The 19,481-nt window shown below is 49.1% G+C and overlaps 1 protein-coding gene across 2 annotated transcripts in view; it reads left to right on the plus strand.

Annotated features, from left to right (window-relative positions):
• The window catches only part of HERPUD2 (HERPUD family member 2), a 36,378-nt gene that overhangs the window by 5,563 nt on the left and 11,334 nt on the right, over positions 1-19,481 (plus strand). Inside the window, exons 2-4 of one of the 2 annotated variants that reach the window (XM_043968649.1) lie at positions 8,804-8,881; positions 10,667-10,780; positions 14,789-14,943. In XM_043968649.1, coding sequence (XP_043824584.1) covers positions 8,804-8,881; positions 10,667-10,780; positions 14,789-14,943 — 347 coding nt within the window. The remainder of the gene's footprint in view (positions 1-8,803; positions 8,882-10,666; positions 10,781-14,788; positions 14,944-19,481) is intronic. The other variant, XM_043968654.1, reaches the window with a different exon arrangement.

Raw genomic sequence — 19,481 nt, forward strand, 5'->3', positions numbered from 1 at the left:
AGGCACAATCTCTCTCCCTGGTTGGGTCTCCTTCCAAACCTTTGGCAGAATTGTTCACCCTCATCCACTGGTCTTTAATTCAGTTCAGTAAGCATTTCCTGAGCATCTACTGCAGTGAATTGGGCACAGGGCTAAGCCCTGGGGGTATAAAGACCCAAATGAAGGAGCCCCTGCTCTTGAGGAGCTTCAAATCTTCAGGCTGTGGAGGAAGGGCAACATGTTCACAGATAAGGATATGCTGCTCTGTGCTGCGAGGGGGATTGGGAGGGGCCCCAGGAGGAGATCATGGCTCCTGAGCTGGAATTGAAGGAAGGGAGGAATTAGCAGAGGGGGAGATGAGAAGGGAGAGGATTCCAAGCCCAGGGGACAGCCTGGCAGAGGCAGGAGAGGGGAGTGTCTTGTCTAGGGAATAGGAAGGGAGCCAGTTTGGCTGAACTGTCTCTCTTTGCGAGGGGGATTCTGTGTGGATCATTCTGGAAAGACAGGTGGGAGCCTCAGAGCTGCCTTCTCTCCTATGGGCAATGGGGAGCCACAGGAGGCTCTTGAGCAGAGGAGTGACATGTTCAGACCAGTGCTTTTGGAACAGTAGTTTGGGAGCTGTGTGGAGAATGGGTTGAAGAGGCTGCCAGGAGGACCGTTTAGAAGGCCTTGCAGTGCTCCAGGCTAGTGGGATGAGGGTTTGAGGCCGGCTCACAGGCTTTGGGAATGGAGAGAAGGGGATGTGAAAGAGGTTGAGGAGATAGGTTTGATAGGGCTGCTGCCAGTGGGCTTAGATATTGGGGGCGAGAGGAGAGGGAGGAGTCTCAGGTGGTTTAGAATTTGTGAACGTGGATTAGAGGAGAGATGCTGAGGCCCTCAACAGAACTTGTGCTGTTTGGATGAGGGCTGCATCTTAGGGGAAAGAGAGAATTCTGTTTTGGATGTGCTGAATTTGAGATGCTGGTGCGATGTCCAGCTGGCCCTTGGAAATGTGGGGCAGGAGAGAGGTGGACATAGATTTGTGGCTCATTTGCATGGAAATTGTCATTGAACCCCTGTCCCCAGATGAGATTTGGAGAAGGAAAAGACTCGAATGCAGCTGGAGTCCAAGTCAGGGTGAGAGCTCGGATGAAGGCAGTGGCTGTGTGAGGAAACGGAAAGGCAGAGGTGCTGTGGTGTAGTGGGGAAATGGCCAGACAGAGCTGGTGATTGGGAGAGGGGTGGGGACCGGACATGGGGTCAGGCATCTCATGGAGATTGGACCTTGTGCGGAAAGAGGAAAGATGGGAGAAGGGTCAGGTTTAGGCAGAAGATAAGGATCCCATTTTTGACCGAGTGCATTTGAGATGCTGATGAGACAAAGGAAGAGAATGCTTTGTGTACATCCAGACACTGAGGCCAGGATAGACTGTGAAGTGTCATCATAGCAGATAGAGAAAGCTGGACCTGAAGCCAGGAAGAACTGAGTTCAAATCTAGCGTCAGCAACTTACTACCAGCTCTCTGACCCTGGGCAAGTCACTTAACCTCTGTCTGACTTGGTTCCTCATCTGTAGAGCAGGGATCATATAGGATCTACTTCCCAGGGTCCTTAGGATCAGATGAGATCCTCTTTGTAAAGCGCCTAGCCTGCCCCTTATGGTTTGCTGTTGAAAGATGAAGTTGGATTTGTCCAGGGCCCCTCAGTTAGTGTCTGGGGTGGCACAGGATTGGCTTAGGGTGGGCGGGCTGTAGGGATTTGGGAGTCACCTTAACTCCCAATTACGGATGAGGCTACAGATAATTAGGGTTGACATAGAACATTTGAAAGTTTGCAAAGTGCCTTATGTCAGTGGTGCCAAAGTCAGAAACAGGGCCACTAAACCGCACGGAAGAAGATCCCCGTGGGCAGTTGCACGTGGACATAGAAAACCATGGATTAGCATTGTTGTTCATTGTCTGTGGATTTGGAAAACTATGTATTAGCATTGTTGTTTAGTTGTGTCCAACTCTTGGTGACCCCATTTGGGGTTTTCTTGGGAAAGATACTGCTGTGGTTGGTCATTTCCCATGCCGGCTCATTTTACAGATGAAGAAACTGAGGCAAATGGCAACATGACTTAGCCAGGAAGTGTCTGAGGCCAGATTTGAACCCAGGAAGATGAGTTTTCCTGACTCCTGGCCTAGCGCCTCTTAGCTGCCCTACCCTTAGCATTATCTATGTTCTGTTGTGTTTTTGCTCAGTGACTTTTTTTTTAATTAATAAAGTATCTTATTTTTTTTCCTGTTACATGTAAAGATAGTTCTCAACTTTTGTTAATACAGGCTTTCCAATTTCAGATTTTTCTCCCTCCCTCCCTCCCCTCCCCCCTCCCCTAGACAGCAGGTAATCTGATATAGGTTATACACACACACACACACACACACACACAACATTAATCATATTTCTGCATTAGTCATGTTATAAGAGAAAAATCAGAGCAATGATGAAAAACCTCAAAATAGAAATACAACAGCACCCAAAACAAAAGAAATAGTATGGTTCATTCAGCATCTATACTCCACAGTTCTTTTTTTTTCCTGGATTTGGAGATCCTCTTCCATCACAAGTTCCCTGGAGCTCTTCTGTACCATTGTATTAATGAGAAGAATATAGTCCATCACAGTAGATCGACACTCAATATTGATGATACTGTGTACAATGTTCTTCTGGTTCTGCTCATCTCACTCATCATCAGCCCACACAAGACCCTCCAGGTTTCTCTGAACTCCTCCTGCTCATCATTTCTTACAGCACAATAGTATTCCATTGTATTCATCTACCACAACTTGTCCAGCCATTCCCCAATGGATGGGCATCCCCTCAACTTCCAATTCCTTGCCACCATGTAAAGAGCAGCTATAAATATTTTTGTACATGTGGGTCCCTTCCCCCTTCCATGATTTCTTTGGGAAAAGACCCCAAAGTGGTATTGCTGGGTCAAAGGGCATGCACAGCTTTACCTCCCTTTGTTGCCCAGTGACTTTTAACCAAATTCTGGTACACGGGGCCCCTCTGCTTGACATGATTCTCAGTGGAGCCTCACAACAATTCTGTAAGATAGCAGCTGGAGATCCTTTTAGTTTTATTTTACAGTTGAGGGACCTGAGGTATATGCAGGCTAAGTAACATGGTGGGCCTTGCAGCTTGGAAGTGTCAGGGGAGGATTTGAACCAGGTCTTCCTGACTCCAGGTTCAGCATTCCACTGCACCATGAGGCCTTTTTTTCACTCTGCTGCTTTGAATTTCTACCAAGAGCCACAAGGGGAAGAAGAGCAGAGCTGGGCTGGGGCTGGGGGGGAATGGGTGCTGGTGTTTAGGGAACAAAAAATTCAGGAAAGGAGCCTGACGAACAAGAGAAAGCTGAGAGGGCTGTGTTCTAGAGGAGCAGAGACCCACTGGGCGCTGGACAGAACTGAGCCAGTTAGTTTTCCTAGAGAGGGGCCTTGATGGCTGTGGCGAGAGCAGGTCTGGGCTAGTTAGGAGGCTAGAGGAAGTCGCCAGGAAGCTGATTCTGAGCCGCAGACTGAGCTGTGGGGGTGGCCGGGTCAAGGGAAAGTTTTGTTCAAAAGGATCTTGGAGGAAGAACAAAAGCATCTTGGAGACCCAGGGTGTGTTTCTAGGTAGGTTGGAAGGAACCAGTGGATAAGGAAGATTGGCAATGACAAGAGGGCGGGGAGAGAGGAGGGAATGGTGTGAAGGGTATAGGAGAGGGGTAAATAAAGGCTATTCAAAAGACTCTTAAGAGTCACCAAAGTAACCAGGGTTATAAGAGAAGTAGAAAACTGGGAAAGCCATGGAGGCAAAGGGACTATTGCGATGTGAAAGGAAAAACAAGACCTATACCTTTTCATCCTCCTGGCCTGTATGCTGGGGGCTGGGGAGGAGGAAGAGCATCCCTGGCAAAAGAGCAGGCTGTGTGCCTTTCATGAAGAAAGCTAGGAGGAAGGGAGGAGGTGTTGAGTTGGGGTCTCCAGAGGGCAGAGAAGAACCTGGTCTGGGGATGATGGATAGGGCTGACGTGTGCCTGGGGGTGATGTGAAAAGGTTAGAAGTTGCTTTTCCCTTCAACAGGTAGCAACTCAGAATGCCAGGGATAGCAACAGTCTAAGAAATCTATTTGGCAAACCCAAGATGAGGGATAGCATTTTTAGCAGATTGCCAGGAGGAGATCCGTGGTTGTAGTAGGCTGCCATCTTGGGCTGAAGCCATTGGATTTGGCCCATGACCTTGGATGCCTTGAGAGAGGCTCAGAGGGCTTCCTGGAAGGGATCCAGAGCTGAGTCTCTCTGCTCTGCCTACTTCTGGAGGGTTGTTTAAGTTCTGGGAGGACATTGATAAGCTGGCAAGGTTCAGAGGTGGGCAGAGCCGTGGCCACCATGAACTGAAGGAGCTGTAGATACTGAGGGTATATCAGCCATCTCCACCTACATGGTGTTCACAGCTCCAGAGAAGAGATGTGGCCTCGTGGAGCTGAATGTCACTCCACAGATGAGAGCTGTCCCAGCAGGCTGCAGGTGCCTCCTTCCTGGAGGAGGGTGGGTGGGGAGGCTGCCCACTCTTCCCCCACTGAGATTCTGAGACTCTGGGAGGCAGCTGGACCCATGTTTAGGAAAGTGCTGCGGATTTGCTTGGAGACCGAATGGGTCAGGAGCAGCAGACCGCGATGGGGGCCGAGTTTGGGTGCTGTAGCTTCAGAAACATCTTTGAAATGAATGGAATTTTAAAAAATTAAATAGAAACTTTATTCCCCTTACAGCTTGCAGGTTGGCCCTGCAGTGAGAAATGTTGACTCTAGTAGTTGTTCTTGTCTCGGTCTGCTGCCTATGTTTTGTTCTCTGTGATCTCCGTTGAGCATCTGCCAAGTACAAGGAAGCCCAATAACTTGGGATAATGTTTTGTTCATGCGATATAATGCTATTCTTTTGGCCAACTGGGGGGCGGCCTGTTAATCCTCTGTGCCCCGCCCAGGCTAAGTCCCCCCAAATTCTGGTTTAGAGAGTGTGGTACTGTCGACCAGCCTCCCCCCAGCAACCCTGGGCTAACACACCAGATGAGGTCCTTAGGCCCTAACCCAAAGGGGTCAGTTTGTTTCTGGCTCATGCCCCAACCCTAGAGTTTTATGCCGAGAAAATAGAAAAGAAAAAATAAAATCTTGGGGTGGCATGTCTGTCGCCTCCTCTTTTGTCCAGGCCCACATCGGACAGTGTGGCATTGGGGATGGGATGGCCTTTATTTCTGTCATCACAAAAAGGTGCCTCACAGGAACCAATTGAGGAACAGAAAGCCCTGGGGCAGTGAATTGTCCCATTTGCCTTAGACTTGCAGGCCAAGGCTCCTGACAGAGCCCTGGGCTCTTCACAGGCTGGTGTTTGGCCCCCTGTGCAGTCTTGGTACACGAGCTATTCTGTTCCTGAACCTGCCATTCCTCAGACTTAAGCATTGGGAGCTCTTCAGGCTGGGGGATGGGCTTTTTGTCTGTCTTTGGGTCATTGTCTGCGCTGCTTCCCTGCCTGGATTTCACAGCCTTCACCCCTGCTTTCCTTCTGGATTCAGCTCAAGCACCAGGTCTCCAGAAGCCTCCTTTCCTCCTCACCTGCCCCAGGGCTCTCTCCCACAGGCACCTTCTCTCTGGGGATGTGTATGATGGATGTCCTCCAGACCCGTTGGCTCCCAGAGGGAGTGGATGATCCTTGAGGGCAGGCATTGTGTTTGTGAGCATTTACTGCCCATTACCTTCCTTTGCAGTAGAGACGATCATGGAGTCTTTATGTTCTGGTGTACAGATCCCTACCCCGGGGCAGATCAGCGGTTATTTGTCATTGGCATTCTTAGTGCCTCAATCCCCAGGCCAGGCCACTTTGTATCAAAGGCAGAACCTGAACCCAGGCCTTTCTGACCCAGAGGCCGAGGCTGCCCCTCTCTCCAGGCTACCACTCTTCCTCTCATGCTGAAAAAAACAAAACTGTTCTTGCTTTTCAGGTTAGATTGGGCGCATTCGGAGGATCTGAGGGTTAGATGGGACAATGGACACTATCTAGTGCAGCCCAGTGTGATATTGGCCATTGGGTTACATTGTAAACTGCTCATCTTCTAACCCCTCGAGCTCTTGTTTATAGGAGCTGTGGTCTAGTCATGTGCGCCCCCCCCCCCCTTTGCCGTCAGATTGGATTTCAGCATCTTCCACTGGCCCCCAGGCAGATGCTGTCCACATCTTTCAGTCTCCTTATCCTGTTGTCTAACCCTCCCAGCTCTGTGTCACCTTCAGACTTTCCAGGTATCTCTTCTGGGGCTTCCTGATAAGCCATATATGGCCTAGGGGCAAGGAGAGAGACCCCCGGAGTACTCCAGGAGCCCTCCCAAACTGATGTCAGTCTCCACTCACGATTATTCTTTGGGTCTGGTCATGTAACCCGGTCCAGTTCCATGTAACTGTGCTGTGCTAAAGCTCTCCAGATTGTCCACAGAGAGTAGCATGAGAGACTTATTAAAAGCTTGGTGAATCTAGTGATTCTATGTCTGCCACAATGCTGTAATGTCTAGTCCCCTGTCCAAAAAAAGAAAAGGAAAGGAAAAGTTAGTGTGGTATGACCCTTCTCCTCCTGAAACTCTTTTATTATGATGCTAATTTTTGAAAAGATTGAGGGAGGGGCAGCTAGGTGTCGCAGTGGATAGAGCACCAGCCCTGGAGTCTGGAGGACCTGAGTTCAAATCCGGCCTCAGACACTTAACACTTAAGCTGTGTGACCCTGGGCAAGTCACTTAACCCCGATTGCCTCACTGAAGAAAAAGAAAAGAAAAGATTGAGGGAGGGAGAGGAGCTGTGTAAAACAAATAGAAGTGAAAATATGGATTATAAACTGATTTGGTATCATCATCTCTGACATGCCATCTCTATCTAGTTCTTGGTGACTTTTTTCAGCTCATCCCTAATTATATTCCCCGTAAAAATGTATGAGACTAAGCATGTATGTAGGATGGGGTCAGTGAAGGGTAGACCACAGTCGTGTCATTTCCAGTGTCTCATTTGTGTAGTTAAACTGAAGAGCAAATGAAAACAAAGTGAGTTGTGCTCCAGGCATTGCTGAGATTCGTTGTCTCTGATCCTAATGGAGAAAAGAACCTGAGCGTGTAGCTTGAGGATTTTTCAAGGGAGCCCAACTTCAAATACCTTCCCACTTTACCTGTCACCTGCTCTACCCACTTTGGGTTGGAGCCTCATTTTGTTAATGAGCATTCCCTTCTTCAGTGTAGGTGAGAAGGACGGTTTCCTCGTGCTTTTAGTTGACATCTGTGTGGCTGAAATTGTCGAAGCATCTCTAGCTAGGATGTATTTGTACTGGAGTGCTGGGTTTGGGGCTGGGGAGAGGAGTTCAAATCCAGCCTCAGACACTTACCAGCTGTGTGACCTTGGGCAAGTCACATAGCCTCTGTTTGCTTCAGTTTCCTCACCTGAAAAATGGGGATCACTTTTGTTTTGTTTTGTTTTTGTTTTGTTTTTTAGTGAGGCAATTGGGGTTAAATGACTTGCCCAGGGTCACACAGCTAGTAAGTGTTAAGTGTCTGAGGCTGGATTTGAACTCAGGTACTCCTGATGCCAGGGCCACTGCTCTATCCACTGCGCCACCTAGCTGCCCGGGATCACTTTTTAGTTTAAAAAAGCACCTACTTGACAGGATTATTGTGAGGATCAAATGAGACCCTATTTAAAAGCACTTGGCACAGTACCTGGTACATGGGAGGCACAGTAGGAATGCCAGCTACCATCGTTGTTGTTGTTAGCTGTCAGCATATTTTTGAAATTTGTCTTGAAATGACAGAATAATGGCATTATATGAGCATGTCCCACATAACATTGCCTTGACCCTGGTGTCTTTTTTTCCCCCATAAAAGTATTTTATTATTTTCCAGTTACATGTAGAGATAGTTTGCAACATTTGTTTTTATAAGATTTACAGTTTGAAATTTTTCTCCCTCCGCAAGACAACAAGTAATCTGATATAGGTTATATGTGTATTAAAGATATTTCTGCATTAACCATGTAATGAGAGAAGAGTCAGAGCAAAAAGGAAAAACCTCAAAAAAGAAAAACAACAACATAAACAATAGAAACAGTATGGTTCAATCTGCATCTATATTCCACAGTTCTTTTTTTTTTTCCTGGATTTGGAGAGCATTTTCCATCATGAGTCCTTTGGAACTATCTTAGACCATTGTATTGCTGAGAAGAGTCAAGTCTATCATAGTTGATCAACACACAATGTTGTTGATACTGTGTACAATGTTCTCCTGGTTCTGCTCATCTCACTCAGCATCGGTTCATGTAACTCCTTCCAGGTTTCTCTGAAATCTGCTTGCACATTGTTTCTTACAGCACAGTAGTATTCCATTACATTCGTATACCACAACTTGTTTAGCTGTTCCCCAGTTGATGGGCAGCCCCATAATTTCCAATTCCTTGCCCTGGTGTCTTTTTCAGTAAAGTCATTCAAACATTTTAACTACACCCTATCTTCATGTTTTGAACTCAGCTCTGAAGCACTTCTGACAGGCCTGCTCAGTGTTTTTTCTGTGGCTCTAATGCTGCTACCGTCATTCTCTCAACTGTGTGCGTGTGTGTGTGTGTGCGCGCGCGCGCGCGCAAGTGCATAGCCAGTTAATGGTGCTAGGCTATGCCTGTATCTGCCAATTTTCTAATACTGTGAGAGTGAAGGGATTTTGTTGAACATGAAGCTAAGGATGTTATTCCCATATGTAAAGTTGTGCAGTTAGAAAAAGCTGAATCCTTCTCTTTGTCCATCTTGTAGTCTACAAAGGATCAAAGACTGGTGTACTCTGGCAGACTGCTTCCTGACCATCTGCAGCTGAAAGATATTCTCAGAAAAGTAAGGTCCTCCAATACTATTTGATAAGTTTGTTAATACATTTCTTTTTGAAAGTGGTCATGTTCTGAATATGAATAGGTTTCCAGCTTTGTTTCTCATTTTTGAAGAATCTGAAATGATTCCTTTAGGATAATGTGGTGAGTATGAAGAGCCTTCTTGAAGATATAAGAAGAAGCTGCTAGCTTGTCAGCAAGATCTGCATCTGATAGCCATCTGTGGAATGGGATTACTACATATGTATATATTCACATATATGTGGGTATAAAAAAGTGTCCTTTTTCCCGTTGTGGGGCATGGTTTTTTGACTGGTGATGAATTTACATTGCTCTGCTCAAACAAACTACCTTATCTAATTTCTCCACGTGACCAATGAGGGAGACTGAGACAACTCCATGGTGCCGAATATAGGTAGAAATTAAAGTAAAATCTCATTAGTCATTACCCGAGTTAGACTTTCTAATTTGGCCCTTAACAGTAACATGGTGGATAAGCTAAGAGAGAGATTAGTAAGTACTTTGTGTAACTCCTGGTTTGAGACTCCCAAATATCTTATATTTGTGGTGACCATGGAGGGCTGACCTGTGGCTCCCGAGACTCTTGGCGTGAAAGGGAACTTCCTACCTTCAACGCCGGTGACCTTCTCTATCCACCCCTGTATCAGAGGATGAGAGCATAGGCATGGTGGTGGCTGGGATACTTAGGGGCTCCAATGGCCACTCACACCCTGTAGTACTGATTCTGTGGGAAAGGATCCCAGCTCTGTAGCTGGGAGGGACCTCAGTAGCCGCCCAGCCCCCAACATTAAGTGAGCTGCCTCTGGGCACACAGGGAATCCGGGATTGGCCCCCAGGTGCTCTGACTCCAAACTCCCCCCTTCCCCATGGCCCAACTCTGAGGCTCAGGCCTTGGCAAGACCTCACGGCCTTTTAGAGCTTGTCTCCCCCCTCCCCCAGCAGCAGACCCCCCCCCCATTCCCAGCTCTTCTCTCCCTGCCATCCTTTGTGACTGTTTGCACCCACCATTTCTCTGCTTCCTTCTTTATTCTCATTCTTTCTCTCATTGGCTCTTTTTTCCTTTTTTTTTTCTTTTGAGTGGTCCCCTTTGTCTCTTGTTTCATTGCTTCCAAGGTTAGCGGTCTTTCTGCCTCCCTCAGGCGCTGCCCTGCCTTACCATCTGGACTCTCATCAGTCTAGATTTTTTTTCCCTGTTCAAGTGAGGGAAACTTTGAATACTCTTGAGTATTATGTTCAAGTTATAGTTTTGTAGCACACCCCAAGGGATTTCTAGTTCAGGCTCATGGCAGCCTCTGTCTCCAAGTGACCTCCTGCCAACTAAAGTCCAGAGAAGTTCATTTCAAACTGAAGTCATTTGAACTTCTTTCCTAATTCGAGTTTACATGTATTGCTTGTGTGATTGGAGTGTGCGTACCCTCCAAAGGGACAATTACGATGTCAGCTTTGATTTTCAGGGCCTGGAAGCGTTTCTAATGTTGAAACCACCGATTTCCTTTGGCCCAGTTAGTAGCAGTGCTCGCTCTTAAGCTGCGTGGCATGTGAAGCCACAGTCCTGTTTGGAGACACGGCAGAACCTCTTCAGAAGTTCAGAGGACCTACCGGTCACGGTGCTGCAGCGCCAGGACTCAGTCCTGCCCAGGAAGGCCCTGCGAGAGCCTCGGAAGGCAGGAAGAGCCGCTCTGGTCACTTGGCTGCTCTTGCCTGCCTGCCGACCTTTTGGATAACAGGCTTCTGAAGATTGCTTGGTGACCTCCGCTTTATTTCATTTTAGCAAGATGAATATCATATGGTCCATCTAGTCTGTGCTTCTCGAACTCCTCCCAGTTCCCCACAACCCAGCAGCCGGAGAGGCAGTGAGGAAGCATTGACCTCCATCAGCAGTTATGTGAGTGTTTGGCCTGCAGGGGGTGGGGTGCGGGGGGAGTGGGCAAGAAGGCGCTTGTTTTTCATCAACCCAATTCCTGAAAACAGAATTGGATCATGGGCAATCCTTCCCAGCACGGCTGGGGGCAGCCTTTGCAAGAAGCCTTTCCTCATTTCCCTAGTTGGAAGAAGTACTCAGCCCCCCAACATTTCTTGATATTTACTCACTGTATGCTTGTCTATGGACCTGCTTTTTTCCTCCAAGAGAAGATAAACATCTGGAGGGCAGGGACCATTTTGTGTCTTGTCTTCATATCTCTGGGGCCTGCCACAGGATAGGGGCTTGGTAAATGCTTACTGACTGGCTGAGGTGGGAGAGCAGAGGTCATGCCTTTTTTTTTTTTTTTAAACAAGTCAGCAAGCATTTATTTTATTTTTATTTATTTTTTTTTGCGGGGCAATGAGGGTTAAGTGACTTGCCTAGGGGCTCACAGCTAGTGTCAAGTGTCTGAGGCTGGATTTGAACTCAGGTCCTCCTGAATCCGAAGCCATTGCTTTATCTACTGTGCCACCTAGCTGCCCCCTAATCATAGAGGAAGATGCATTCAACTCTTAATGAATTTTTCTTCCTTTTCTTTCCTTTCCTTTCCTTTTCCTTTTCCTTTTCCTTTTCCTTTTCCTTTTCCTTTTCCTTTTCCTTTCCTTGGTTAAGTGACTTGCCCAGGGTCACACAGCTAGTAAGTGTTAAGTGTCTGAGGCCGGATTTGAACTCAGGTCCTCCTGACTCTAGGGCCGGTGCTCTACCCACTGCCCCACCTAGCTGCCCCGAGGTCATGCTTTTTAATGCTTTCAGTGGAGTGGGGCGGGGGTCCACAGCTCTGGTTTCACAGTAGGTGTTTAATCGTTCAACACTTAGTTAATACTTAGCTTATTATAGGCTGAATTGGGGGAGATCCAAGGGCCTGGGTTTATTTTTGAATGTTAACCTGCCTTGTTGTAAGAAGGGCAGTGTTTGCCCCAATAAGGAACACTCTGTGTCCTTATGAACTTAGGTCGGGTTGTTCCACTCTCTGGTTTGGTGCTGCCAACGTTGTTTCAGATGAACTCAGGGGGGCTAATGAAATTCCTAAACTAGGATTAATTTTCATTTGCTTTGATTAAAAGCAAATTTACACACAGACATTTTTGGAGTGGGGCTGGGTGCCCAAATCTGACAGGAGTAGGAAATTGTTACCTAAGAGCTTCTCCCTTGGGAGGCCTGGTCTTCTGTTTGCATTAGTCCCAGAAGAGAAGTCTGGCTCCGAAGGGGCAGCCCTCCCTTCAGTGAAGGTGCGTTTCCATTCACTCTTCCTTTTTGGGAGTATTGTTATCATGTCTGGATCTTTGCCCGCTGTTCCTTTGGGGTCCTCCAGACACACCCAGGAGAATACTGAAGGGCTTTGAAGAGGCGGAATTCTGTCCCTAGGACTGCCAGCGGTGCCCAGGGCAGCATCGAACCCAGACAGGGAGAGACTCCTCACAGCCGCCCCGCTTGGCCACCGGGAGCTCACCTGGCGCTCTCTCTTATTCCCTCCTTCTCAAGGATGCCAGGATCAGTCACTGTCCTCCTGCCTTCTTAGATATGAAGCTGATAATTCTCCTCTCCAGGCCTGCCTTCCCCCTCCTTTTCCTGGAGGATGAGGGGTTCCGCCAACTCCTTGGGTAACTCAGCAAGGAGCCATTTAGGGCCCACCCTGTGTGGCTGATGCCTTCTCCCGAGGCCTTAGCTTTGCCTCAGTGCATCCCTCCTAGGCACTCTCTGTCATTCCTCTTGGCCAGACTTCCTTCTGTTCCTTTGATACCTCCAGGGCCGTGGAGCACAGATTTGCTGGTTCTGCCTCCTAACCCTGGCAGAGACTTGTCCATCCTTCAAGCCAGGAGGCTGCAGCTGGGGGTGGGGAAGAAAAGCCTTGGACTCGATTGCTGGCTTCGTAGCTTGAGACCATCCCCTGCCCCCTGGGCTGCAGTCCCTCCTCTGGGAAGTGAGATCGTCAGATTAGAGGGTCCCTCAAGCCCCTCCCCAGGACTCTGAGGATGCCCTTGCAGTCCCAGTGGCTCCTGGTCTGTCAGCTCAGTGTAGTGACTTTCTGGCCCACCAGGGGAATTCCCTGAATTGCCACCAATCTGTGACTGGAGACACCAGAGCTTGGCTAGCAGCTGTTGAGGCTGCCACGATCCCATGTGACCCATGCTAAAGAGGCCGCACCCTCCCACCCCCTTCCCTGGCTTCTTTTTTTCCCTTCTTGGTTGGTGAGTGTCTCCATTAATGAAGCATGCCAGCTCTTTCCTTCCCCCCTCCCAAGTCCTGGTCTAGGGGGACCAGGGGCCAGATCCAGGAGGAGTGTAGAGCTGGCAGTCTGTGGACTGTGGAGCCCTTTATCCTATAGATGAGGGGAAGTGACTTGCCCACGGTCACTCACCTAGTTAGGGTCTTCAGACTTGGGAGCCAGTGCTTTCTCCTCTGCTTGGTTGCCATAAGCTTCCCTTCTCTCTGATCCTTGTGCTGGGCTGCTCACTGCCCTGCCAGACCTAGATAAGGCACATGCTGCTTTGTAGAGCACTGACCTCCTTCCTTGTGGAAAGACTTCTTGGCCTCCGAGTAGTCCCTTAGCTTTTCTTCAGGCAGCAGACGTCCTACTAAGTGAGGCAGTCCTCAGCGACTCATTCAGGCTCTTGGACAAGTTTTCTTTCCACACTTGGCCCAGCTCAGAATGACTTTCAGTTGGTGGGATGACCGTTGTCTTCCCTTTTGGAGTCTGAACATGGTGGTCCTTCCGCCCTGTAATGGGGGATGTGGTGCACCCCAAACAGCTTGCTTCTCATCAGGGCGTTTTCTGCCTCAAACAGAGGAACTGCCCTAACATCCGACTGTGGAAAGAACTGAGGCTGGGCCTTCAAAGAGACCACTGTCATGGTACACAGACTGGTAAAGTGGTCATCTCAATGCTGCCAAAGTCCAAGGTGCTGGGGAAGCTGCCCTGATCACCTGATTCCCCCCAGCCTCAGCCGCGGCCCCCTCACCCATCTACCTGTTAACTCCATAACTGCTGAATGCCAGGCTCCCACCATCCTGGGCTTCTGGGCACTGAGAGAATGGGGAAGCAATGGGAGCTTGTGGTGTCCATGGCCTGGCTTGCCAAGACATTCACTTTCCTCAGGCCCTGGGCATGCACTGTGTTTTCAGTAGCTGCCCAGGATAAATGAGATGGGCTTTGTGAGTGTCATGGACTATCCCTGGGCTTTAAGGGTGAGCTAGACTTAGATGAATGGAGGCCCATCGGAGTAAGAGCCAGGGGGCACAGCGGCAGTGCAAACAGCAAGAACTAGATGACCTGGTGGTCCCCATTGCTCACGAGCTCCCACCTTCATGCCCTGGGGAATACCCACCATGTGGAAGTGCCATGGGACCCTCCCCACCCCCACCATCACACCTGGCTCCCTCTTTGCTCGCTCCTTCCTTCCAAACCACACCCTTGTGCTGCCATGGTATGTTTGTCCTGCCTCGTGTCTCCTCAGTGGGCACAACAAAACGTGGCTGGTACCATCGTCAGCTCTTCCCATCATCTCATGCCTGTGTTCTGTTGGGGGCACATGTGGAGAGGGACCCCCTAGACAGACATTTCTATGATTGGGCAGGCAGGCACTCGTTAGGCACCTAGGTGCCAGGAAGTATGCAAGGCGCCACTCTGTGCTCCTCCCTGCTTCTCTGTGTGGTTTGAGGTCGGACCCTGAAGGCAGTTTGCAGCCCTTGCCCCTCCCCAGGTCACGGCTCCATCTTCCTGACTGGGGTCCAGCCCCAGTGACTGACCTTGAGCTGGTCACAGATAGTTCTTGTGAATGAGAATCCTTCCTCCTTCCCCAGCTTCAGCCTCCATGATGAAGACCTTGTTTAGGGTTATTTAGCACTCGGGTGTAACTGTTGGAACATAACTCAGTCCCTAGGATTGCTCTGAAACAAACTTACTTGGAAAAATCCACATTGTATTTTCAGAGTTCGGATAATTCAGGATCATCAACTCCATCTTCAAGTCAAGAGACTTTGGCTACCACGGCCAGTTCTGGCTCCGAAGGACTGAGGTACCGCAGTTCACCCCAAGCCCCAGCCGATCCCGAGCAAAGCCTTCAGCTCCCATACGTGATGCAGGGGTAAGTGACGTGTGGTTTGGCCTTTGAACGTCTCTTCGTTTTGGCCCGTGGAGGGCGCACATCGCCCTAGAGCCAGCCCTGGACTGTGGAGGTTCTGTCTTGGTGTCGACTCTGTACATCTTGGACATAATTCATGTGAGGTTGCTAGCAGCTGGAGTCATCTAGGTCTGTGTTCAGATCTGGCCTCAGTGTTGACTGGGTGACCCTGGGCAAGTCACCTCCCTTCTACTGGTCTCATTTTTGTGAGGGTAAAATGAGATGATGTTTTTGTTTTTGTGGGGCAATGAGGGTTAAGTGACTTGTCCAGGGTCACACAGCTAGTAAGTGTCAAGTGTTTGAGGCTGGATTTGAACTCAGGTCTTCCTGAATCCAGGGCCGGTGCTTTATCCACTGCACCACCCAGCTGCCCCTGAGATGGTGTTTTTAAAGCACTTTGAAATTTGAAGGAAGGAAGCAGGCTTTTATTTAGCCTGTTTTAAAGTTTTAGAGGGATGTATAAATGCTCGTTATGTAGGGGACTCCCAAGTGAGGAAGTGGCATCTGCCAAGGCTGAGCCACATCTCTTCAACAGCTTAGTCTTTGGGCATGGCTTGGGACTGTGCCCAGGTCTCCTGGCCTGTAGGGGCCATAGGCAGGACCTGACTCCAGGGCATGTGAACATGGAGACTAGCATGCCCCACTGCCTTGCACATAGTAGGTGAGTTACAGGAGGTGAACTCATGCTGTGCTCACACACCCCCCTCACACCCACTTGGGAAGGCAAGGGCCAGAGCACGCCCTGTGACAGTGATAGGCCCTTTATGATGTTTGTGGTTTATGTACAATGATTCAAGCACCAAAATTGTTATACTTTGAGAATTATTTTATGGTTTATCTGTCAAATGTAGGGGAAAAACCCCAGAACAAGATGGGTGACGAAAGCATGTCAGCCCCTCACCTGGCCAGTATTTGTGTGACGGTGAGATCACCTGGTGGGGAGGTTGTCCAAGAAGTCCGATGTAGCTTCCTGCTCCCAGGGTGACCCAGCGCCAGGAAAGGTTCCCTGCCCCGTCAGCCAGAGGTCAGGGCCTATTCTCAAGCCCCCAGCTCGGGGGCAGCAGTTGGGGGCATATGTGGGCCAGAATGATCTCTACAGCCAGCGTGGCCATTTCCTGGGTTTCTCTTGGGTTTGTTACTGCTCTTTGAAGTCCACGGAACCCGAGAAGCAGCTGCCGACAAGATAGTTCAAGAAGAAAAAGAGTCAAAGAGCAGAGGGGCTTGTGTCCGGAGCCAGGAGCTTGGAGGGTCATTGGGTGTGCCTGTAGAAGGCAGGAAAGCTGGAGCAGCTCTCCACTGGATCGAAGGCTTTTCCCACTGAAGGGGTAGGTGGGTCTGCAGAGCAGCAAAGGGGTCACCATCAGCTTCCTGACCATCCAAGACTGCAGAGGACGGAGGAAAGTCATGAAGGTTGGCATCTCCCTGCCCGCGGCCCGGTACCAAGGCAGCCACGGCTGGACTCGTGAGAACAGGACAGGGGCTTCCTGCCTTCTCAGAGCCAACTCACGTTAGCAGGTGTGAGCGATGTTTTGTCCTGGTTGTTGGCCTGAAGGGAGAGCTTGCGGAAAGGAGAGGCAGGTGTGAGAAGGGAGCAGTTGGTTCAGATGTCTGAGAACTGGGTTTAGATTCATGGACCATGTACCTAAGAGTGATGGGCTCTTGCCAAGGTTGGAGCACACCTGGAAGGAGATGGTAAAGACCTAGGAAGGGGGAAGAAGAAGACCACCCATAGGAATTCAAGCCAGATGCCATAGATCAGTTCAGAGGACCAGTGAGAGATGCTTTTGGGTTTTCTTTTTTTTTTTTTTTTGGTGAGGCAATGGGGGTTAAGTGACTTGCCCAGGGTCACACAGCTAGTTAAGTGTTAAGTATCTGAGGCCAGATTTGAACTCAGGTCCTCCTGAATCCAGGGCCGGTGCTCTATCCACTGCGCCACCCAGCTGCCCCGAGAGATGCTTTTGGAGGCTCTTCCTAAGGGGGAGGGAGCTGCTTGCTCTGAGGAGGTAGATGTGCCACGTGGTCAGGTAACTGGTACATGGGAGCTGTTGGATAAGAGCTAAGCTGCTGAGGACTAGAGGAAGAATCAGTGAGTGTGGCTGATGGCGGACTAGCTGTCCTTGGGGTTTATGTTTTTCCTTTTCAACCCCACCCCCCACCATTAACGAGAATTTGTTTTTTCTTTCACCCTGTTGCCCCCTCAGAAAGGAGGGAAAAAATCATCTTCTTCTAGACAGACAGATTGATAGAGGTATAGATATATAGACGTAATATAGATTTTTATATGTGTAATAGAGAGAGAGAGATGTCACTGTGGTTCTAGTTCTACACCCGTATATATCTCTATGGATATAGCTAAGCAAAATGAACTCCCTCATTGGTCATGTCCCAAAGCTCACGTCTCACGCTGTATCTGGAGTACGTCCTCTCTCAGGCCTCTGGAATCATGATCAGCGTTCTGAAAGCTACACGGTTCTTTCTGTATCCCTTTTTCTCCTGGTTCTGCTCACTTCCTACAAGTCTTCCCTGTTTTCTCTGGAACCAGCCCCATCATCATGTCTTACGGCACAGGACTGTGCTATTACATCTGTATACCAGACTGTGTTTAGTCACTCCCAAGTTAATGGGGATCCCCACAGTTTCCAGTTCCTGCTCCAACAAGTAGAATATAGCTATACACGTTCTTGTGTGTCATGGGTTTCCCCTCTCCTTGATACCTAGGAGTGGTATCTTTAGTTCAAAGGGCGCATATAGTTTCTTGTCATTTCTGGCAGATTGCTCTGCAGAATATATGGGCCACTTGCACGCGCTGTCTTGGGGGGCCAGTGCTCTGTTATACACTGTGCCCCCTGCTGACTCGTCTAGCCGTGTCATCTGGCCCGTCAGTGTGGGAGCTCCAGCGAGCGCCGTCCTGTTCTTGCTCTTCTGCTTGAGCCCTGAGGATTCAGCACAATCCTTTCTTTGCCTTAATAAATGCTTTTCTTTTCTACTTATTTACTTCTGGGCCCTAGCTTAGAACCAGGGTTGACAGGTTCCTGGTCAGAGATGAATTCATCTAACAAAGACTGGTAGCATTAAACTAGCATTTATATAGCGCCAGGCACTGTGCTGAGTGCTTTACAGCGATTGTCTCATTTGGGCCTCACAACCACCCTGGGAGGCATGTGGGGGTTTTTTATGCCCGTTTGTGTTCCTTCAGAGCTGGGAACACAGAGAGAATTGAATTGTTCCCTAATGACTCATACTTGATTCAGATCCCTGTTGAGAGAGACAATCTTATGCCAGCACGTCACTGTTGTCTTCCCATGTAATATGACGGGAAACCACGAGGGCCTTGTAACTAAGGCCCTGGGGATGGCCCAGGTCTGCAGTCAGGGTGGGGCTTGAAGCCAGTGCTAACCAACAGGATCATGCCAAGCCTTTGGCATAGCTTGGCTTGAACCTTTTAGAAGAAATTTATTATTATCTTTGGGGAGTTTTTTAATCACCAAAATTTCCTCAGGATCTGTCTGTCCCTTTCTGCCCCCAGAGAGCCAGCCCACCTAACAGGAAAGAAAAGAGAAAATAATTGATCAAATGGAATAATACATTGGAAAAGTTTGAAAATATGTGCAGCTCGCCTGCCCTCCGGGCCCTCTCGTCGCTGCAGCAGGAGGGAGAGGGCTCTTTGTATGTTTGTGACGTCTGCTTGTGGTGCTTGGGGGGGGGGCTTTCCATTTGGTGCAGTCATTGTGGATATCGCCTCAGACCCCGGCGATCTTTGTTGTCGTCATTTTGGATAGCACAGTCGGGTTCCCTGCCATTTCTGGGTCTCCTGGTCCTTCTTTATTCTAGTGCCTTTCCTTCTGATGGGGATCATGAATTTATCCTTCTCCATGAGACTTGGAGCTTCCCGAGAACAGGAACTGGGGTTTTTGTGGTTGCTTGCCTTTCCTTGTGTCCCTAGCACTTGGCATGGTGCCCAGTACAGAGCAGGTGTTTAATAAGTGCTTGCTGGCTGATCTTGATCACAAGAGCTGCCAGCATGAACATCTTAGTCTCTTTAGTTGTCTCATTCCAGAGTCACCTTTACCAATTCACAGCTCCGGCAACAGTGCACCGGCGTGCCTCCCCCCGCTTCTGGCCTCAACTTTCTGCCATGGATTTGATGGCTAAGGTTGTCTCCAGAAGGCCACCATTAAGAGGCAGTGAGAAAAACGGGGGAAAGAAGAGGGGTGGGGGTGGGGGTGGTGTTTAAAACATGAACATGGAGTAATTTCAGAAGTAATCAGCTTTTACACACACCCTCACCCCCATGCCCCGAGTGAGGAAAGTTGAGAGGGGATTTGGCATCATTTATACAAACTATGGGCCAGTAGTGGTGCCAAAAAGGAAAAGAGGAGAAATTGCAGAGTTGTTTGATGTGCACCTAGAGCTTCCCCTTCCTCCTTTTCTAGGTTTTTCCCTCCTCTTTCCCCCCCTTCCCCTCCCCCTTCCCTTTCCTTGTCCTCTCTCCTTCTCCCCCT

This window comes from Dromiciops gliroides, chromosome 1, assembly GCF_019393635.1.
Source record: "Dromiciops gliroides isolate mDroGli1 chromosome 1, mDroGli1.pri, whole genome shotgun sequence".
Classification (NCBI taxonomy): Eukaryota; Metazoa; Chordata; class Mammalia; order Microbiotheria; family Microbiotheriidae; genus Dromiciops; species Dromiciops gliroides.